The 18924-nt window shown below is 35.0% G+C and overlaps 2 protein-coding genes across 2 annotated transcripts; one reads left to right on the top strand and one right to left on the bottom strand.

Moving 5' to 3' along the window:
• The first annotated feature begins 313 nt into the window (after positions 1-313).
• Positions 314-1237, top strand: LOC130869808 (olfactory receptor 4P4-like). The gene has a single exon (XM_057762247.1). It carries the CDS (start codon positions 314-316, stop codon positions 1235-1237), a length of 924 nt encoding a protein of 307 aa, XP_057618230.1.
• A 4841-nt stretch (positions 1238-6078) lies between these two features.
• LOC130869807 (olfactory receptor 4P4-like) lies at positions 6079-7020 on the bottom strand. Its single transcript, XM_057762246.1, has one exon. It carries the CDS (start codon positions 7018-7020, stop codon positions 6079-6081), a length of 942 nt encoding a protein of 313 aa, XP_057618229.1.
• Between the last annotated feature and the right edge of the window lie 11904 nt (positions 7021-18924).

Below are 18924 nucleotides of genomic sequence, written 5' to 3'. Positions count from 1 at the left end.
TGCCCCTAAATTCACCTTTGTATATCCTGTATAGTGCAATCATACATCTTTGGTTGTACTTTTACTAGTGTGACTTTTTGCACTACACTTTTACTAAAGTGATTAATATGGTTGAAATGATGTTGACATTCAAATGAAGACTTTTTCTAGAATATAAGAATTAGAAATACACAGAGAAAAGAAAGATATTTTCAAAAGTTATTGTAATTTTTAAAGTATTTTATATGATTCATACCATGATTAATGAAAATTTTTAATCCTTCTCTATCATTTGCTTTCAGCTAACTCCATTGAATCTTAATTTCTTTGGAATATGGAATGTACCAATAACATCACTAAATTTATACTGTTAGGACTTTCCCAGAACAAGAAAATTAAAATTCTGTGCTTCCTCCTGTTCTTGTTTTGTTACACAGCTATTTGGGGGGGAAACATGTTTGTAATGATATCTATCATTTTCAGCAAGCTAAACGAACAACCAATGTATTTCTTCCTTAATTACCTTGCTTTGTCAGACCTGTGCTATACGTCCACTGTGACTCCCAAGCTTCTCACTGGCCTTCTCAAAGAAAGGAACACGATTTCTTATACCAGCTGTATGGCTCAGCTTTTTACCATGCATTTCTTTGGGGGGATTGAGATACTTATCCTCACGGTAATGGCATATGACCGCTACGTAGCCATCTGCAAGCCCCTGCATTACACCATCACCATGAGCAGGTGGAGGTGTCGTGCCATGGTTGCTGCTTGCTGTATTGGTGCTTTTATACATTCTTTCTTCCAGAGTGTTCTTGTTATCAGCCTTCCCCTTTGTGGCCCCAATGAAATGGATCACTATTTCTGTGATGTTTATCCCTTGTTGTCACTTGCCTGCAGCAATACATACAAAGTTGGACTTCTGGTGGTTGCCAATTCAGGCATGATGGGACTGGTGACCTTCATAGTCTTGATATGGTCGTACTCTTTCATATTATACACTATCAGGGCTTATCCTGCAGAGAACCGTGGAAAAGCTCTTTCTACATGCAGTTCTCATGTCACAGTTGTTACTTTGTTTTTTGTGCCAGTACTTTTCATATATATTAGACCATCTGTCTCTTATCCAGAAGATAAAATTTTTGCTCTTTTCTACACAATCATCGCTCCCATGTTCAACCCTCTGATCTACACTCTGAGAAACATGGAGATGAAGAATGTTCTGAGGCAAGTTTGGTGTCATAAACTACTTTTCTTGTAAAAATAATTATAATATTTTCTGCTAAATCAGAGTATGAGAAATCTAAATCATGATGTTTGTCTTTCTAAATCTTAAAACATTTGGATGTAGGAGATTCAATGCTTGATCAATAATAGTAAATAACAGTACTTTTCCTGTGTGAATTGTAACATATCTTTCAAGATAAGGAGTAAGGATTACTATCAAATTTTGTGACTCTGTTATTAATATATTTAAAGTACCAGATTCAGCACTACATGTTATAGTACTAACTGCTGTGTCATATTTTCTGAGTCTTCCTGTATACATATCCTATTATATATGTATGTATATACATGTATTTAGCAGTAATAGGCATTATGAGAAGAACAGTATGCCAGGACTTTCTATTACTTGTGCTTCCAAATTATCAAATTAAAATCTACCATGTGTATGAAGTCAGAATACATAGAAAGAAGCAGCGAACTGTAGGAGGTCAGATATTTGTTTGGCAGATTTTCTTCAAACTGCAAGGAACCATGGAGTTGGCTTGACCTAACTTTCTTGAGAGGCATGTGCCACTTTTTTTTTTTTCAGGTGAGTGTCCACTCCTCCTGGAGCACAATGTGACTTTCAGGATTTGAGAGACCAATGCATTCCTTCAATGCAGTGAAGCATTCAGGCCACTTTGTTGCCTTGCTCCGCGCCCCCGTGTCTGCGCTCTGTGAGCTGGCACCCAGTTGGCGAGCTTCGGGCAAGGCGGCTGGAGGTTAAAATACACAGACATACCCAGACAGAGAGACAGCGACACGGGTCATCCTTGGATTCCCCAAGAATGCCCCCTTTATTGTGTTCAGGGGCAGATTATATAGAGATAGCCACGCCCCAGCCAAACCCACCAGAAACCACTCTCCTGCCATCAGGAACTCCTGAAGGTCTCGTGTTCAGAGCAGCTGTAGGCACTCAGATCAGGGGATTACAAGAAATTCAGGATCTGGGGTCTCACTGCTCCCAACACTTTGTGTTTCTTTGTATGATCTTTATTTATTTATCTTTATTTTATTGATTGATTGATTGATTTTTATTGAGCTATACATTTTTCTCTGCTTCCCTCCCTTCCTCTCCTCTCCCCTGCAATCCTCTCCCATGGTCCCCATGCTCCCAATATACTCAGGAGATTTTGTCTTTTTCTACTTTCCATGTAGATTAAATCCATGAGTGCTGAGGACCCAAATTCAGGTCTTCATGGTTGCACAGCAAATACTTTACCCACAGAGGCATCTTGCCACCTCAAGCCTATTGTAACTGTTAGTTCTTTCTGAGAGCCTCATGTCTCACTGCTTTGGATACCTCTATTCCAGATGTTAAGTATGCAATTCCAGTGGATTCATAGTCCCCTGCAAAGCCCCCTTTGGATCTATGAGCCTGGATAAGAGCACCTCTTCTAGAGCTCTTAACTAATCCTACAGCTTAGTTGAGGTGCATGAATTAGCTGGCAGAATTCAGGTAGATGAGGTAACCTTGGATAGATAAAGAAACTACTTTCAACATTGCCTAAAGATTTTATTTTATTTATTTATTTAATTTTTTTTTTTGGAGTTTTTTTTTTTTTCGAGACAGGGTTTCTCTGTGGTTTTGGAGCCTGTCCTGGAACTAGCTCTTGTAGACCAGGCTGGTCTCGAACTCACAGAGATCCACCTGCCTCTGCCTCCCGAGTGCTGGGATTAAAGGCATGCGCCACCACTGCCCGGCCTGCCTAAAGATTTTATGAAGAACACAAAAGAATCTCTTCCCTAATTGAGAACATTTTGTTAGATTTGCTTCCATTCTCATTGAATTGCCAGGATCACTTCATAAGATTCATGTCCCAAAGAGAGTTTGGGATCTCATTCTCATTTGTCTTTCTGACCACTCTGTGAAATTATATTTAAACCAAAGGTAGAATTTCGCAGCAATCCCTTTATATCCATTTAAGCAAAGATGGTTTCAAATCTCTATCAGTTCATTCTGAAAGAGTTATTTTGAGCATCTACTTTTGGTCTTGTCCTAGATTTAAGTGAATAAGTAAGATAAAAGAGATGGTCCTATAGATAATTGCATTTCCACAGAGGAGCTAAGGCTTGATTTGTATTGCGACTGGAAAGAATGCATTGTTTGCAACAGGAAATAAAGCAGAGATGGTTGTAGAAATCCTTAAAGTATCAAACTTATTGATTTTTTCTCTCTTGTTGTTTAACCCAGGCTGATCTCGGACTTGCTGCTCTACTTTAGTCTCCCCAGGTGCTGGAACTATATCACACATTTTACATCAAGGTCTATGTGAATAGGAATGTAGACTTTTAAGAAAGTAGAAAAATTGGCAATGAATTCAAAGATATGGATTTGAGTGGATACCAAGACTAGGTGGATTTGGAGAATGCTGTTTAAGTGAAAGCCTGCCTCAATACCTATATAATTGAGGGCAATTGAGGAAAACACCAAATGTAAACTCTGGATCTCCATATGATCCTCTGCACCCAAACGTATACAAACAAATAGATTATAAATTAATAACTGAGTTTCAATCTAGCAGGTACCCAAAATTGAGACCAAACCCCAGCAATTTCAGATGTTGGTGAACTTGCTAGCTAACTTTCCCTCATCCTCACTACACAGATGATCTCTCCAGCACTGCCTCAGCTAGAAAACTCAGTGCAGCCTGAAGCAAGGAGCTGGGCCATTTCCCCTGCTCTAGGAACCTCATTCACACCATCACCAGGGTCAGCAGTCCTATTTTGCTGAGGCAAGCTAGGTTCAGGGCAGGTACCTTAGCAGGTATACGAGAAGGGGTTGGGTCAGATCTTCTGCTCTGTTGTGTGTGTGTGTTTCTTGTTTCTTTCTTCTAATTTTTCACATACAGAGGGGAATCCCAGATCAGAGAACAGTAAACAGCAACCACAGGCAATTTTAAATACTTAAAACTATAATAAAGATTGACTTGGCAACTCATTCCAAATGCATTAGCAGCACCAGAATAGTAATCAACCATTTTTTGTGGGGTGATTTAAGTCCCAATTTACAAAATGAAGCCAATACCTAAAGCATTTATTAGGCTAAAAAACAACAGCTCTACTGGTCGAATATAGGGAAGAGCCTACTACTACTAATTTGCTAAATGTTCATAGTGTTCAGCTGACTCCTAATGATTCATTATTATTCTCATAGATCAATAAAGCACTCTGCTCTCATTTGAGAGAGCCTCTATTTGCATTAGATGGTGATTAACATGGAGACTCACAGCTGGCCAAGGTGCAGAGAAGAGAGAGCATGATGTTCAACCTCAAATGGAACTTTTATACTTATTGTGGTGGTTAGAATGAGAACAATTCCTGTAGGTTCATTTGTTTGAATAATTGGTGACCAGTTGGTGGTACTGTCTGAGGAAGTTTAACCAGTGTGACACTGTTAGAGGAAGTGTGTCACTGATACCAGACTTTGAGGTTTCAAAACTTGATACTATTCTCTATATTACATGTATTTCTCTTTTAGTTATTTTGTAATCCTTTTCATCTTAATGCATTTTTCTAAGTCCTTTGAATTCTTCTGCATTTGGAATAAAGTAGTTATTGGGCTTTTAGACATTTTTTTTTTCATCTGGAGTTTACATGTCTTTCTTTCTGTTTCTTTTATTTGCTCAAGGGTGGTATTCAATTATCACTAAATCTTTCTTTGATTTTTACAGTATTGAGTAATAAGTGAAACTATTTCAACTACCATTAGAGAATCATCCCTTTTAGAATTAAAATGATTATTACATAAACACATAGCAGGTCATATCTCAAAGAATATGCATTGAATGTTCACCTGTAAATAAAACATCTGTAGCACAGCGGTGCCTTCAACTGCAGAATAGGGTTGATGGAAATTGTATAAAAATCAGAAGATGGAACAGTCAGGGTTCCCTGCCCTGTGGGCAGTCCAAGGTCTTCCCCCTCCATCCATGTCTAGGAAGGTGAGCATCCAAACTGGCTAGGTTTGGGAGAAAAGGAATTTGTTGTAAAAGTCCTTTATTATGATGGTGCCTTTTACCCCATGCAGATGAATGTTGGGGAGATTTCCAGCCCTCATTCTAAGCTACATTTCAATCAATGAAATTGGTATTTTTAAAAGAATATTGGTCTACCTCTTGTAATCAGATATTATCAACCCTTGGCGAACCTTCTTTTATATCTTCTCTTCCTTTTTATATTATTATGGAGCTTATCCCAAATAATACATAATAATCTATCTGTAAAAAAAATCAGAAGATGGAGAGGACTTCTGTAAAAGATAATTTTTGACTTAGGAAAAATGTATTGGTTTTAGAAATGTGAAAAGCTAAAATAATACTTGTTTTTTTTTAAATTAAGTCATAATGTGAAACTTTTGAGAAATATTTTGTGACCCATAAAGTAGATCTTTTAGACTGTTCTCTTATGTGGGTTTAAATAAGAGTCGTTTTTAATATTTTTGAAATCTGATTAATTACTAGTTTACTAAACAGTCATACAGTATACAAATTTTATTTGTTCTCTGTGTTCACTTCATTTTAACTGGTGAACACATTACTAAGGATGATCTCCTGTCAAGCATAGTTTGTTATAGAACCAAACAAGAAATGCAATACAGACAATGTGAACATCAACAACAGCAGCAATTCAGAATACCAGGATTACAGTTAGGAGGTCTGGTTTAATATGAAGAACAGTAAATATTTGCTTACAGACAGCCCCATACATATCATTAGCATGGAATATACATATATACTAGTGATATACATATCGCTACATAACATCAAAAGGTTATTTGCCATTTGATGCTTTAAGTTAGAAGTACCTTCCAGAAACTGTGATGGTAGAAAGCAGTTATGATTTCAGTCTATTTCCCTCGTTCCCTGTGATACGGTGACACAATCTCTTGATGGCATTCTTCATCTCCTTGTTTCTGAGTGTATAAATCAGGGGGTTGAGCATGGGGGCAATGATAGTGTAAAAGAGAGCAAATATTTTGTCTTCTGGTAATGTCGTTGCCGGTCGAATGTAAATGAAGAGTAGAGGAGCAAAGAAAAGGATGACTACAGTAACGTGGGAACTGCAAGTGGAAAGGGCTTTGCGACGATTCTCTGCAGAGTAAGACCGGACAGTATATATGATCACAGCGTATGATACCAACAAGACTACAAAAGTCACTAAGCCCATCAGGCCAGAGTTAGCAATAACCAAGAAACCAATATTTCTGGTGTCAGTACAGGCCAGTTTGAGCAGAGGGTACACGTCACAGAAGTAGTGATCTATTTCATTTGGGCCACAGTAAGGTAAGAATACTGCCAGGAGAAACTGACCAAAGGAATGCAGAAATCCCCCAGCACAGGAAGCAGCAATCATGGCATCGCACTTTTGCCTGCTCATGATGATGGAGTAGTGCAGGGGTTTGCAGATGGCCACGTAACGGTCGTAGGCCATTCCCGTGAGGATAAAGACCTCAATGCCCCCAAAGAAGTGCATGGTGAAGAGCTGTGTCATGCAGCCATTGTAGGAAATTGACTTTCTTGTGGCTACTAAGTTGATGATCAGCTTGGGGGTCACAGTGGAGGTGTAACACAGATCTGAGAATGAAAGGTAACTCAGAAAGAAATACATGGGTTGGTTGATAAGGTGACTACATGTGACAGAAATCATGATAAGTAGGTTCCCAAATAAAATTGCAACGTAACAAAGTAAAAATAAGACAAAACAGAGAGCTTGTATTTCTTTTGTCTGCGAAAGTCCTAGAAGAACAAATTCTGTGATATTAGTCCTATAGTCCATGATCCGCAAATGTCTGTATCAATCTGAAATAAATTTAAACATGTGTGAAATACACTTAGCAAAATGCTACATATTGTCCACTTTCAGGGAGAAGGTTAGATTAAAAATGTTCAGAGTTTGAAGAATGTTAAAATGTCATCTTTATTTAAGAAAGATTTCCAACAGTGGTTCTTTCGTGTAATAAAACTGAAATAGCTGCTAAATAGTTTTACATATTTGAGATGAATATTAATGTTGTAGAATAAAATATATTTGTATAGGGATTCTATAGTGTTGCATTGTCAAACAAAAATGGATAGGATACCACCAAAGAACTATAGAATAGCTACTTCTGTAGAATCATCCCAGTCCAGTTTACTTTTTTTCTTTTAATTTTTGAGAAGAGATACAGAAACAAATGATTAAATGTGAACACACTTATATGTAAATTCATGAAGTGCAATACTTAGGTACTGTCACAACTAAGACATGTTGAATCACACATTCTCTATGCAAATATATGTGAATAATGGACTTGTGTATTTGGAATAACTGCGTAGTTATATAGGGTTTCTTCTTTCACCTAACTGAAAAATCTGTTTCTAGTTTCAATAATTTCAACTGCCATATTTAGGAATGTGTATTTTTATACATAAGGATTATTTTCGACTCACAGAATAAATATCAATGCAAGAAAAACGCTTTCTATATTTAACAGAGTCAACTATGTAATTACACTCTACATGTTGAGGAAATAGTAACTTTTGTTTGTATTTTAGTATCTACCCATGTCTTAATAACACAATTCAGTTACATTTTAATTAACAATACGAGTCGCTCAACTTTTCTAATTGACCCTTTGCTGTAGTCAATTTTTGTGTTGTTGTGCTAAACACTGCCAAAAGCCAATTTGAGAAGGAAAGGGTTTATTTGTATTACAAACAATGTTCCTTGATGAGTGCCAACCAAGGCCATAAACTGGAGGCAGTAAGTGAAACAGAACATATCAGAAATCTGCTCAGCTGTTAGTTTCCAGGCTCACACAGCCAGCCTTGTTATACAGACCCAATTTCCTAGGGATAAGATTGCCCCCTTCGACTGGGACCTATAGATCAGCGAACAGGGAAATACCATATGGACATCTCACAGGTAAATTATATGTAGGTGATTATTCAATTCTTCCCAGGTGTGTCAATTTGATAATGATTAGTCATCACACCAACCTAGAAGTGAGAACTCTTAGTTTCCAGCAATGTCAGTTTCAAGATCTCAAACTGCATATTTCAGGTTCTCCCAATTATTTTATCTACACTTCCTACTTTTTATCGTCCCGAAGTAAAGTAATCCAGACATCATGAGTATTTCTGTATTAACTTTTTCCCAGCATTACTTTCTTTTGATGATGCTAGAGATAGAACCCAAGTTTCACGTACAGTGTGTAACTATTCTACCCACACAATCTCACTTTAGGATGCATAAACACCTTTGACTTGTAGACTTTTAAATATCACTAGTATAAGAAAATAATCTAGAAGCAAACTTTTGATCAGTCTGCTAGATCATACAAGAAATTCACTAATATTTTATGCAAAGGAGAACATTATAAATATTTTATATTAGTTGCACATAATAACACTGCCAGTAAGTTTGAGATTCATTGCCCTTTCATTTAAGTTGTCATTTAATTTGTGTAAAGAGTAAGCATGTGTGCATCTCTCCTGGAATCCATTACCCTGGACAGTGAGGAAAAACTTCACTGTCACCTAAAATTTTAATTTTAATTAACAGATGCACTTCAGGCTTCCACATTATTACGAATGATTTAAAAACAGGTAATGCTCTACTTTGACCTCTTTTAAAACTCATATTCTTCTGACTACATGGAAGGAATGAATTATTTACTCTCTTCTTAACGTTCTACATGAGCTGGATAAAGACACTTTTGGGATTTTCCCCATTTTTATAGAATAATACTCTGCCTATTCTTAACCACTGCAGCTCTTTGAGATTCTTCAAAACATCATACTAAATCAGTTTTTAAAAATATCTATAGCATGTTTTATCACGACAATAACAGAAAAAACCAGAAGAACTTAATTCTTTTTAAATGAAGATTATACGATCATTGTTTTGTACATTTTGGATTCACAGAGTTAATTTTAAAGGAATAATTGTATATTTGAGTACAAATTAATTTAGAGACATGCTAAAGAGGCTATCATTTAGTTTACTTTGCATTTTATATAAAAGTCAAATAATCGGACAAATCAAAAAATTAATCAATGCTCTAGAAATTATTCAAATTTATTATTATTATTATTAATCATACTTTAGAGTAACATGTGTGAATGTGTATACATATGTGTGTTGTTTATAAATTCAGCAAGTCACAAAGAAGACATAAAAGAAGGAAGATTATTTGAGGGTTTCTGAAGGAGTGGTAGGGACTAAGAGAGAAAAACGAGATAAATATAATAACAATAGTGTACACAAATCTATTGATGTATTTAATCTATATTCCATATATAAGCCATTTTATCACTACTCAGGAAATAATACTGAATTTCGTCTCTCTCATCTGCCTGTATTATTACTAGCATACTGACTCCAACTCTTTGCACACTGCCCTCCTGCCACAGAATGAGAAATCATCAGATCAGAGTCAGTTTAAATTCCACAGCCTTCACTGTTTTTTCTTGAAACTGTACTGAGATGAAGTTGGACATTATGCCATTTCCAGTCTCATTTTTTTCAATTTTATCATAATTCCAATAGTTTCCAAAATGTTTTATAATTAATTTATCACAATATTATGCATACTCAAAACCACTGTGCCCTCTGGTGCTAAAATTAACTGCTTTATATGGATTGTTTATTTGTTGAATGTTAAATTCCATAGCTTGGCTCTGTACGGAAATTCTATCTTTATGAGTATTAGGGACATCATGTTAGTTTTCCTTTACAACAACATAATTGAAAGCAAAACAGAATAAAACAAAACTAGACTAAATGAATCAATTTTGTTTTGAACCTTGATTATCTGACTTTGGGATTAATTATACAAAGTTTCTGAATCTAATATTTTTGTCTGTCATGAAAGGAAAATAAAACTCAAATTCTGTTAATTTACATAAAATTAATCTTTCAGTCACTGCTTACTCTGTGGTAGGTATTATGCAAGGTTGTCAAATCCCAAAATCACAAAGGATAGACTAAGATTGCTATTTAGGAAGATAAATACCTGCTTTGTTTGTTAGCAAGATTTTCAAACGGATAAGAAATTGTGCATTATTTCATAAATTAGCTACAATACTAAAATGTAATCAGTTACTCACTGGTTACCTCACTTGGCTCCAATGAATACTTAAAATGTAATGTACATACTTACAATGTAATTGACATATGACTCTGGTTAAATTAAACGGATATAAAACAAAATGAAAAGCTTTCAATCATGGAAAAGGATTGATAGAGAAAGAGGATTAGATAGAGAAAGGTCAAAAAAAATGGGAAGAAAAAGTAATCATAATATGTATGAAATTGTCAAAGAACCAACATAATAAAATTATACATATGAAATTGTCAAAGAACAAACATAATGAATTTTTTCTTTTATTCAACTATATGTAAATTGTCCCTAAAATTTTAAACAAAAAGTAGAAAAATCATAAATAATCATTCCATTTATATTTGAAAAATATAAAAGCATGATTCATATTATTCCATGCAGAATTTTTATTGATAGCTGATATAGGAAATTAATTTAATTTGTCATCCACTTGATTTAAATTTTATGCAGCATGATCCACAGCTACTATTAATTTTCAATCTCCCATTAAATGTAATGGATATGTGTTAGTAAGTTTTAACTTACAGGTAATTTTGTATAACCTGAAGATAAAACTTACTTGTTTTGAAGGAAAAGGCTTGTGGTTTGTTTCCAAATCAAACTTGACTCTTTCTAGCTTTAGTTAATATAACTGAAGAGGTAAGGAAGCTGATGTCATGCGTATTGGCAAATATTCACAGCTCTCTTCCAATATCACATTTACTTTAGTCCCTAGGGGAAGTGAAAACATAGGTATTTCATGGTTTCTGTTCACTTACAAACTAGTTTTCTGGACAGATATAGTGCTGTCAGAAAGGCAGTACAGCATCACTGTGTCTAGAATAGCTCACTGAGATCAGCTGACCAAGGTTAAGCAGAACTTTCTTTTAAAACTTTGTTCAGAAGTCTAAAAAGGGCAAGCATCAATGAATCCATCATTTGTCAATATCAGAAAGCCACAATAAAATCACCACCTGTCCTTGTGGTGAGGAGGTAGTCATGGGAAACTGATTGTAAAAAAAAAAAATACGTAGATATTGAACAACAAAAAACAATAAAAATAATGATAGAATTGGAAACTTAATTTGGAAAATTCATGAAAAATGTAAGGGATAACTCTAGCTACAGTTTTTGAATTTTCCCACAAATTCTATAAAGTATATACTATTATCTAATGGAATCTTTTAAAATTAACACCATTGCTTGCTTGCCGTCATCCCTCACTCCATCTCTCTCTCTCTCTCTATCTCTCTCTCTCTCTCTCTGCATGTGTAGTGTGTGTGTGTTCATGTAAGTGTATGCACATTTTGGAGATTACGTGTATATATGAATCAGTACAGAGATTGAAGGTTGACTTCCTCTGTCTTCATTAATCGTTCTCTACCTTGTTTGGAAGGAATTCTCTCAATAAACCTGGAACTCATTTATTTAGCTTGGATGAAAACTCAATAAATATCAGAGATCCATAGAGAAACTTTTCAGTTTTGTGATGGCCCATTATTAATTATTTATCTCAGTGCCTATGCTAAGATTGTTCTCTGTGCAAAAAGTCTTCTCTTGTGCCAATGAGTTTAAGGATATTTCACACTTTATCATATATCAGTTTTACTGTATGCAATTTTCTCTTGAGGTCTTTAATCCATCTGAACTTGAGTTTTGTACAGGGTGATGATCATGGATATATTTACATTTTTTTACAGCAGACATCCAGTTTGATTAGCACCATTTTTGAAGATGCTGCCTTTTTGCCAGTATACATCTTTATAAAAAAAAAAACCATGTGTCTGTTGGTGTGTAGATTTATGTCAGGGCCTACAGTTTGATTTCATTAATAATCATTTCTTCTTTTTTTGCTAATACCTTGCTGTTTTTATTGCTATAAATTTGTAATACAATTTGAAATCAAGACCACTGAAAATTCCAGCAGTTCTTTGATTGCTCAGGATTGCTTTAGGTAACCATTTTCTGGTGTGGTTTTTCCATAAAAAACTGAAAATTGTCCTTTCAAGATCTGTGAAGAATTTTGTTGGAAATTTGATGCATATTTTATTGAATCTTCAGAATGATTTTAGTAAGATGTCCACTTTTACTACATTAATTCTACTGATCAATGAACATAGGAGATCATTCCATTTTTCTTATAAATCTTCAATTTTTCTTCAGAGACTTTATCATACAAGTTCTTCACTTGCATCATTATTTAGCCCAAGATATTTTATATTATTTGAGTATATTGTGAAAAGTTTTCTTTCCCTGGCTCTTCTCAGTCCGTTGGTCATTTGTTTATACAAGGGCTATTGATATTAGTTAGTCAATTTTGTATCCAGCTACTTTTTTGACAGTGTTTTTCAGCTGTGAAAAGTTTCCTGGTGGAAATGTTAGGTTCTCTTATGTATACTAACTTATCATCTTCTAGTAAAGATACTCTGATTTGTTCTTTTCCAATTTTTATCCTCTTTATCTTTTTTATGTTATTTCTCCATCCATATTGAATCGATATGGGGAGAGGACAAGCTTATATTTTTTCTGAATTTAGTGGAATTGTTTTGTGTTTCTCTCCATTAGAGGTGATGTCAGCTATTGTCTTTCAAAAAATTCCAAAGGACACCATCCTTGGGACAGGATGGCAGCCTATAAATTGGAAAAAGATTTTTTACCAACTTCACCTCTGATATCCAAAATATATTGAAAAAATATACTACATGTCAATAAATCAAATAACCCATTTAAAAATAGGGTACATATGTAAACAGATAATTTTCTATTTTTTGCAGTTTTGGTCATGTATGTATACATAGATGTATATGTATGTGCATGCATATATATTTTGTGTATGGGTATATTTTTGAACACTTCTTGTAACAATGACTGAGATATACATCACATTATAACGAGTAAAAACACATGTTAATGGCCAGAGAGATGTCTCAGTAGTTAAGAAAATCACTTTTTGCCAAGGACCTGACTTCAGTCCTCAACACCCACATAGTACCCTACATCTGTTCATAAGTCCAATAGTGGGAAGCCACTACTCCTTTCTGGTCTTCATTGTGCCAGACACACATAAAGTGCATATACATATATACAGGCAAAACACTCATATATAAAAATAAGCAAGCAAAAATATATAAATGCAGAAAAAACAAATAAATAAATAAATAAATACCCAGGTAAAAGGAATAGGCTACCTCTCTTTTGAGTTGTTAACCAAGAGGTCCCATAAACTCTCAATCATTTTAAATTCTTGTCATTTTTCTTGGTCACCCTCTAAAAATTGAATGTAAGACTGTTATTTAAGACACAATACACAAATCATAAAAAATAGAGACATCAAGCAAGTACCTTTGTAAAGGATTCATCATTATAGGTTGTTTTTAATATGCCTAGAATGTGATAATACCTACTAGAGATGAAAGCAATCATCAATGTTATCCAGCTACATGCCCTGAGAGCTGCAGTTCATGACCTGCTGTCACATGCCAGTTATTACAATGGTAGCATGAATTTTATGGAATGAAAAAACTGCTCTGATGTGATTTCAGGACCATTTTATAACATGGAACTACTATGTGACACCATTATTGCATGTCCAAAAACCTGTGGCTAGAGAGTTAATAGGTAGTTTTGGTTAGTTGTATGATGCCTGTAAAGAGATACCATGCATGACCTAGAAAACATATAAATGAAAGAATTTCTTAGGACATGCAGTTTTAGATGGTTAGTTAGAGCCCATGACCATTATTGCAGGGAGAATGGCAGCAGACATATCGGCATGGCATTAGGGAAGTCGCTGAGATCGTACATCCTAATCTATAAGCACAAAAACTGAGAATGGCATGGACTTTTGAAATTTTGATGCCCATGCAATGATACACTTCCCCATCAATTGGAAACAAGTGATACACTTCCCCCACAATAGGCCCACCGATCGGGGACCAAGCATTAAAATATTTGAGTCCATAGGGGCCATTATCATTAAAACTATCACATAGAACCAAGAGGAGAGGCTGCTACTATAGTTCTGTTAAATGGATATAATATTAAAATGACTCCTATTGATTTATCATTATACCCTTAGAATAGTGCATTGCTTAATCCTCTTCAAGGAGCTTCTTTTTGGTATTTAACACAGAGACTCGCAGTTGGTCAAGGAGCAGATATGACGTAGTACACAAGAGCAGAAGCTCGTTAGAAAAATAAAAATCCTAGGAATGTGTAGAAATATAGATAGACATCAATCATCAGGAAGTAGGCATATAGTCTCTCCCATAGCTGAGGTGCTACTGGGGACTGATAGTATAAGAGAGAGAATTGCCTTTAGTTTCTTGACTAGTATTGCATCAATCTAAGGCAGGCAAAACATGCAAGAATATTTGGGCAACACAAATTGGGCTTAATTCACACAACTCTGTGGGTGGGAAGATACAGAGACGAGAGACAGAAACACAAAAACAGAGAGAAGCAGAGAGACTGAGAAAGAGACAGACAGACAAAGAGAAACACCCCGAGACAGAGTCAGACACAGGTAGTCAGACAGAGAGAGAAAGAGACATAAATTGGATGAGTATGTAGGTAGAGTAGAGTGGATTTGGTTGGAGGTAGGGATTCATTTGAATGAGAAATGTCCCAGAAAGGCTCAAGCATTTGATCATCTGATCTTCAATTGGCCATGCTCCTTAGAGAGGATATGGGAAGGTTCAGTTTTACTGGAGGAAGTACATCAACATGAATGGGCTTGTGGTGTTAAAACCTCAGTCTACTTCTGGTTATTTCTAACCAAGTAATTGTTGTTAATGATATGCTCTGCCTGCTTACTTGTCCTGTCAACACAACTGCCTCTTCTGACTTTGTCTCTACCCTACTATAATGGATTCTTTTCCTTCCTTTCATTTTTGTTTAGCAGTTTATGTTGAAGGTTGTTTTTAAAAACAAAATAAAGGACAATCTAAGACAAACTATACAGATGATAGTCATTAAATAAGTGTGGTGATTAAATAAGATGAGGGGATATGTTCTCTTCAGCAACTCTAGAAATGAGTTCTCTGGTACTGAACATTCTTAGACTTCTAGATGGAGGAGAGATAACATGACAATTAAATTTTCTTTGCAATTAAGCAAATTTACAGTTGTTGTGAGATATTGGTACATTGTGATTGGTGAATGAAAAATGGAATGGTCAATATCTAGAAGAATACAGACAGGATTTCAGGGCAGAGAAAAAAACTCTGGAAAAAAGAAACGTAGAGTTGCCAGACAGACCTGGAAGAAGCAGGGTGGTCATTGATGAGATTAGGTAGTAAGCCTCATGAAAGAACATAGATAAAAATATGGGTTAATTTAAGTCATAAAAGCTAGATGGAAAAAAAAGGCCTAGACTGAGGTTGAGCTTTCATAATAAGTCTCCATGTCATTATTTGTGAGCTAGTATTCCAAAGAAAAATACCACTACATTCAATTGTAAACAAATGTTTCTTTTTTCTCGAGAAATTGGTTTTGTCTTCAGGACTGTGCCTTACTTTTTAACAGATAAGGTGCTAGAAAAACATTGGGATTTGGTTGTCTTTCTTTGCAAGCACAGCAAATCCCTTTAATCAAATAGGCATGACAGTATGATCCAGGCAGGCATAGGTGGACAACGAGTGTAGTTCCACATTCTGTTTTGATGACTTTCTGCATGATTCTTCTTATTCCCAACTACCCTCATAACCTTGTCTGTGAGGCCATATTCAGATTGAGAGTTCCCTGCAAGCTGCATCTGCACAATCATGTTTACTGTTGCTCTATTCATAAAAGTCAGAAACTGGAAACAAGTTAAATGTCAGTCAACAAATAAATTGATAAAGAAAATAGAGCATATTTACACAATGCAGTATTACTCAGCATATAAAATATATTAGTAAAAGAATTAACAGGCAAATGGATGAAATTAGAAAAAATAATAATTCCGAGTGAGGTAACATAGACCCAAAAAGATAAATATATTAAGCATTTCCTTATATGGCTTTAGATATCATGTAAATGATAACCAAGCTACGACTGTAGATCCAGGGGGAGGACTGAATTAGAAGGGGCAGGTGGGAAGAAGAATTGAAAAGGTTGTAGAGAAAGGGAATTTGGGGATAGTCTGATAGAATTGAAGGGTATTTGAAGGGGTGTATGAAAGCTAGTGCAGTTGAGACTTCCTTAATAATTTGATTGCCACTTACTGGGCGCCCCGTCTGTGCTCTATGTGCTAGAATTCAGTTCGCCGAGCTTCAGGCAAGGGGTTGGAGGTTGAAACACACAAAGACTCACAAAGAGACAGAGAGACAGAGACACGGACCTCTAGTCACTACTGGTAAGAAGCCCTATATTCAATAGCACCATGGAGGCTTATATACCCAACAGTCAAGTGGGTCAACAGGTGAAAACTGTATCCTCTGATCTTCAAGGCAAGGCACAGCTTTTAGTAACTCTAATCAGAAGGCTCTAGCAGGGAAGAACAGCTGAAGGCCAGAACTCCACCTAAAGAATCTCCAAATAATCGAGAAGATGGAATTCCTATTTGCCATGATGGGTTCTTCTCTTAAGACAAAATGTACTCTCTCATACTAAGTTAACTTTGGTCATGTGTTTTATCACAGGAACAGAAAAGTGACTAATACAGTGTTTGAATATGATCAAGTATATTGTATGACATTAACATAGAATTAATAAAATGATGGTTAGAAATGAATCCTCTCATTCTGAAAAGTGTGACATTGTATGTACAAATGGCTTTAGGTAATGGTGCCATCTCAACACTGTCCCAATAGCTCTTTTATTTTGTTGAATCATCTAATCAGAATATATTACAATACATATATAAGATGGTGACAACATGATGGGATATCCAGTTATTTTGGTTTTTAGTAAATATTTTCTTCCAATAGGCAATTCATACTTTCATAGGCACAGATGGCTCATACACTGCAGTAGGCATTGCTTGCTTGATTTCTCTGTCTCTTCCTTCCTTCCTTCCTCCCTCTCTCCCTCCCTCCCTCCTTTCCCTTCCCTTCCTTTCCTCCTTCTTCATATCTTTCTTTCCTTCTGTCTGTCTGCCTTTCAATCCTGATTGAAGTTGTTTTTGTGTATAGTGGATATCATCATGCATTAGTAAGTGCTTCCTTTACTTAAAAATTTTATACTAAGTTTTTCTGTATACTAAGTGTCTGATTTATTGGCATAGATATTCAATGCCATATAATATATATGCATTACTAATTAGTGAAACTAAATTCATTATAATTTAGAGGATTTACCTCAAATGTGTATATCAGTCTTTTCCTTTTTAAATTATTATTTCATGCTTTACATACATCCCAATTAACTTTCTCCTCTCACTCTCTCCCTCCCTCTCTGTCTCTATCTCTGTCTCTCTGTCTCTCTTTCTCTTTCTTCTCTCTTCCCTCTCTTCTCTGTGTCCTCCAAAATAAAATGAGGAACAAACAAACACCACAAAACTAATTTTTGTGTTGAAGGAGTGCTCACATGTGTAGTACACTGATATGTTTAACATTAACATTAAATTTAGTAAATATTGTAACTTCAAATTAAGATTTCAGTCATATATTAATTGTTATTTGTAGTTAACTATACTTTCTTTTTTTAAATTAGTGATAGTTTAAATGGTAAAGAGCCAAAGAATTATTTCTAGTCAAAATTTAAAATATAGGGAAAAAAGTATATGAACATTTTAATTCAGCCATGTGTTTATTATTTCTGAAGATTTCCTTACTGTCAATTTATTGATAAAGGATTGGAATCAATAATCAAATTCTAATAAAAATATAAATGTTGCTTATTCAATATCTCTGTCCTTAAATGATTTTTTTCCCATTGATTAGAATTATGGTGTCATTCTGCCACCTAGTGGAATTTTCTTGCAAACAAGACCAAAATTTCATAGCCGTTGTTCTGAAGAGGTTTGCAATATAATTAGAGCATTTGAAAAAAAAAAAATTCAAACAGTTAGAGAGTAATAGTACATGCCGTGGAAATATTTATGTTGTCATTTATTTATAAGTATATAATTTTATAAAATATAAGTGTAAACACAAAAAGCATGAGACTTAAAAAAATACATTTAAATGTACATAAGTAGGTAATACATACAGATATCTCTTAGTCCTAGGCTGCATTTATCCATATCATATATAAAGCCTTTTAGCACCATCTGTCAATCTCAAGTTATGTATTTTTGCTAATTTTAACCCTCTTTTTAAAACATAAGGCGAAATGAGGACTATCATCTTTTGTGACTTAGACTCTACAGATCAAATATCTTTTATCTAAGTATAACACATTAGGAGGAGCCTCTGACAGTCATCTCTTCTTCCTTTAAATCATATAATATTTCCAAATAACTGCTTTAACACTAAACTCTTCATGAGGTCAAATCTTGAGATTAAAATATGTAGTAATTTAGCACACAGTTTTAAGAGTTTACAATAGTTGAAACAATTGTATAAACCTGTGTGGAGATAGAGAGATGGATAAAATATTGAAGGCTAAACTCACAAAATTACAAAGCTGTGAAAGATCAGCCTCATGAAAGGATATTTTACATTTCTCTTCAT

This window comes from Chionomys nivalis, chromosome 2 (genome assembly GCF_950005125.1).
Source record: "Chionomys nivalis chromosome 2, mChiNiv1.1, whole genome shotgun sequence".
NCBI lineage: Eukaryota > Metazoa > Chordata > Mammalia > Rodentia > Cricetidae > Chionomys > Chionomys nivalis.
Note: the sequence above shows the minus strand (reverse complement) of the source record. Positions and strands in the feature narration are given on the sequence as shown.

What these genes read in the sequence shown, in the direction of transcription:
- LOC130869808 (XM_057762247.1), top strand. Translation starts at nt 314, where the DNA reads ATGGAATGTACCAATAACATCACTAAATTTATACTGTTAGGACTTTCC.
- LOC130869807 (XM_057762246.1), bottom strand. Translation starts at nt 7,020, where the DNA reads ATGGACTATAGGACTAATATCACAGAATTTGTTCTTCTAGGACTTTCG.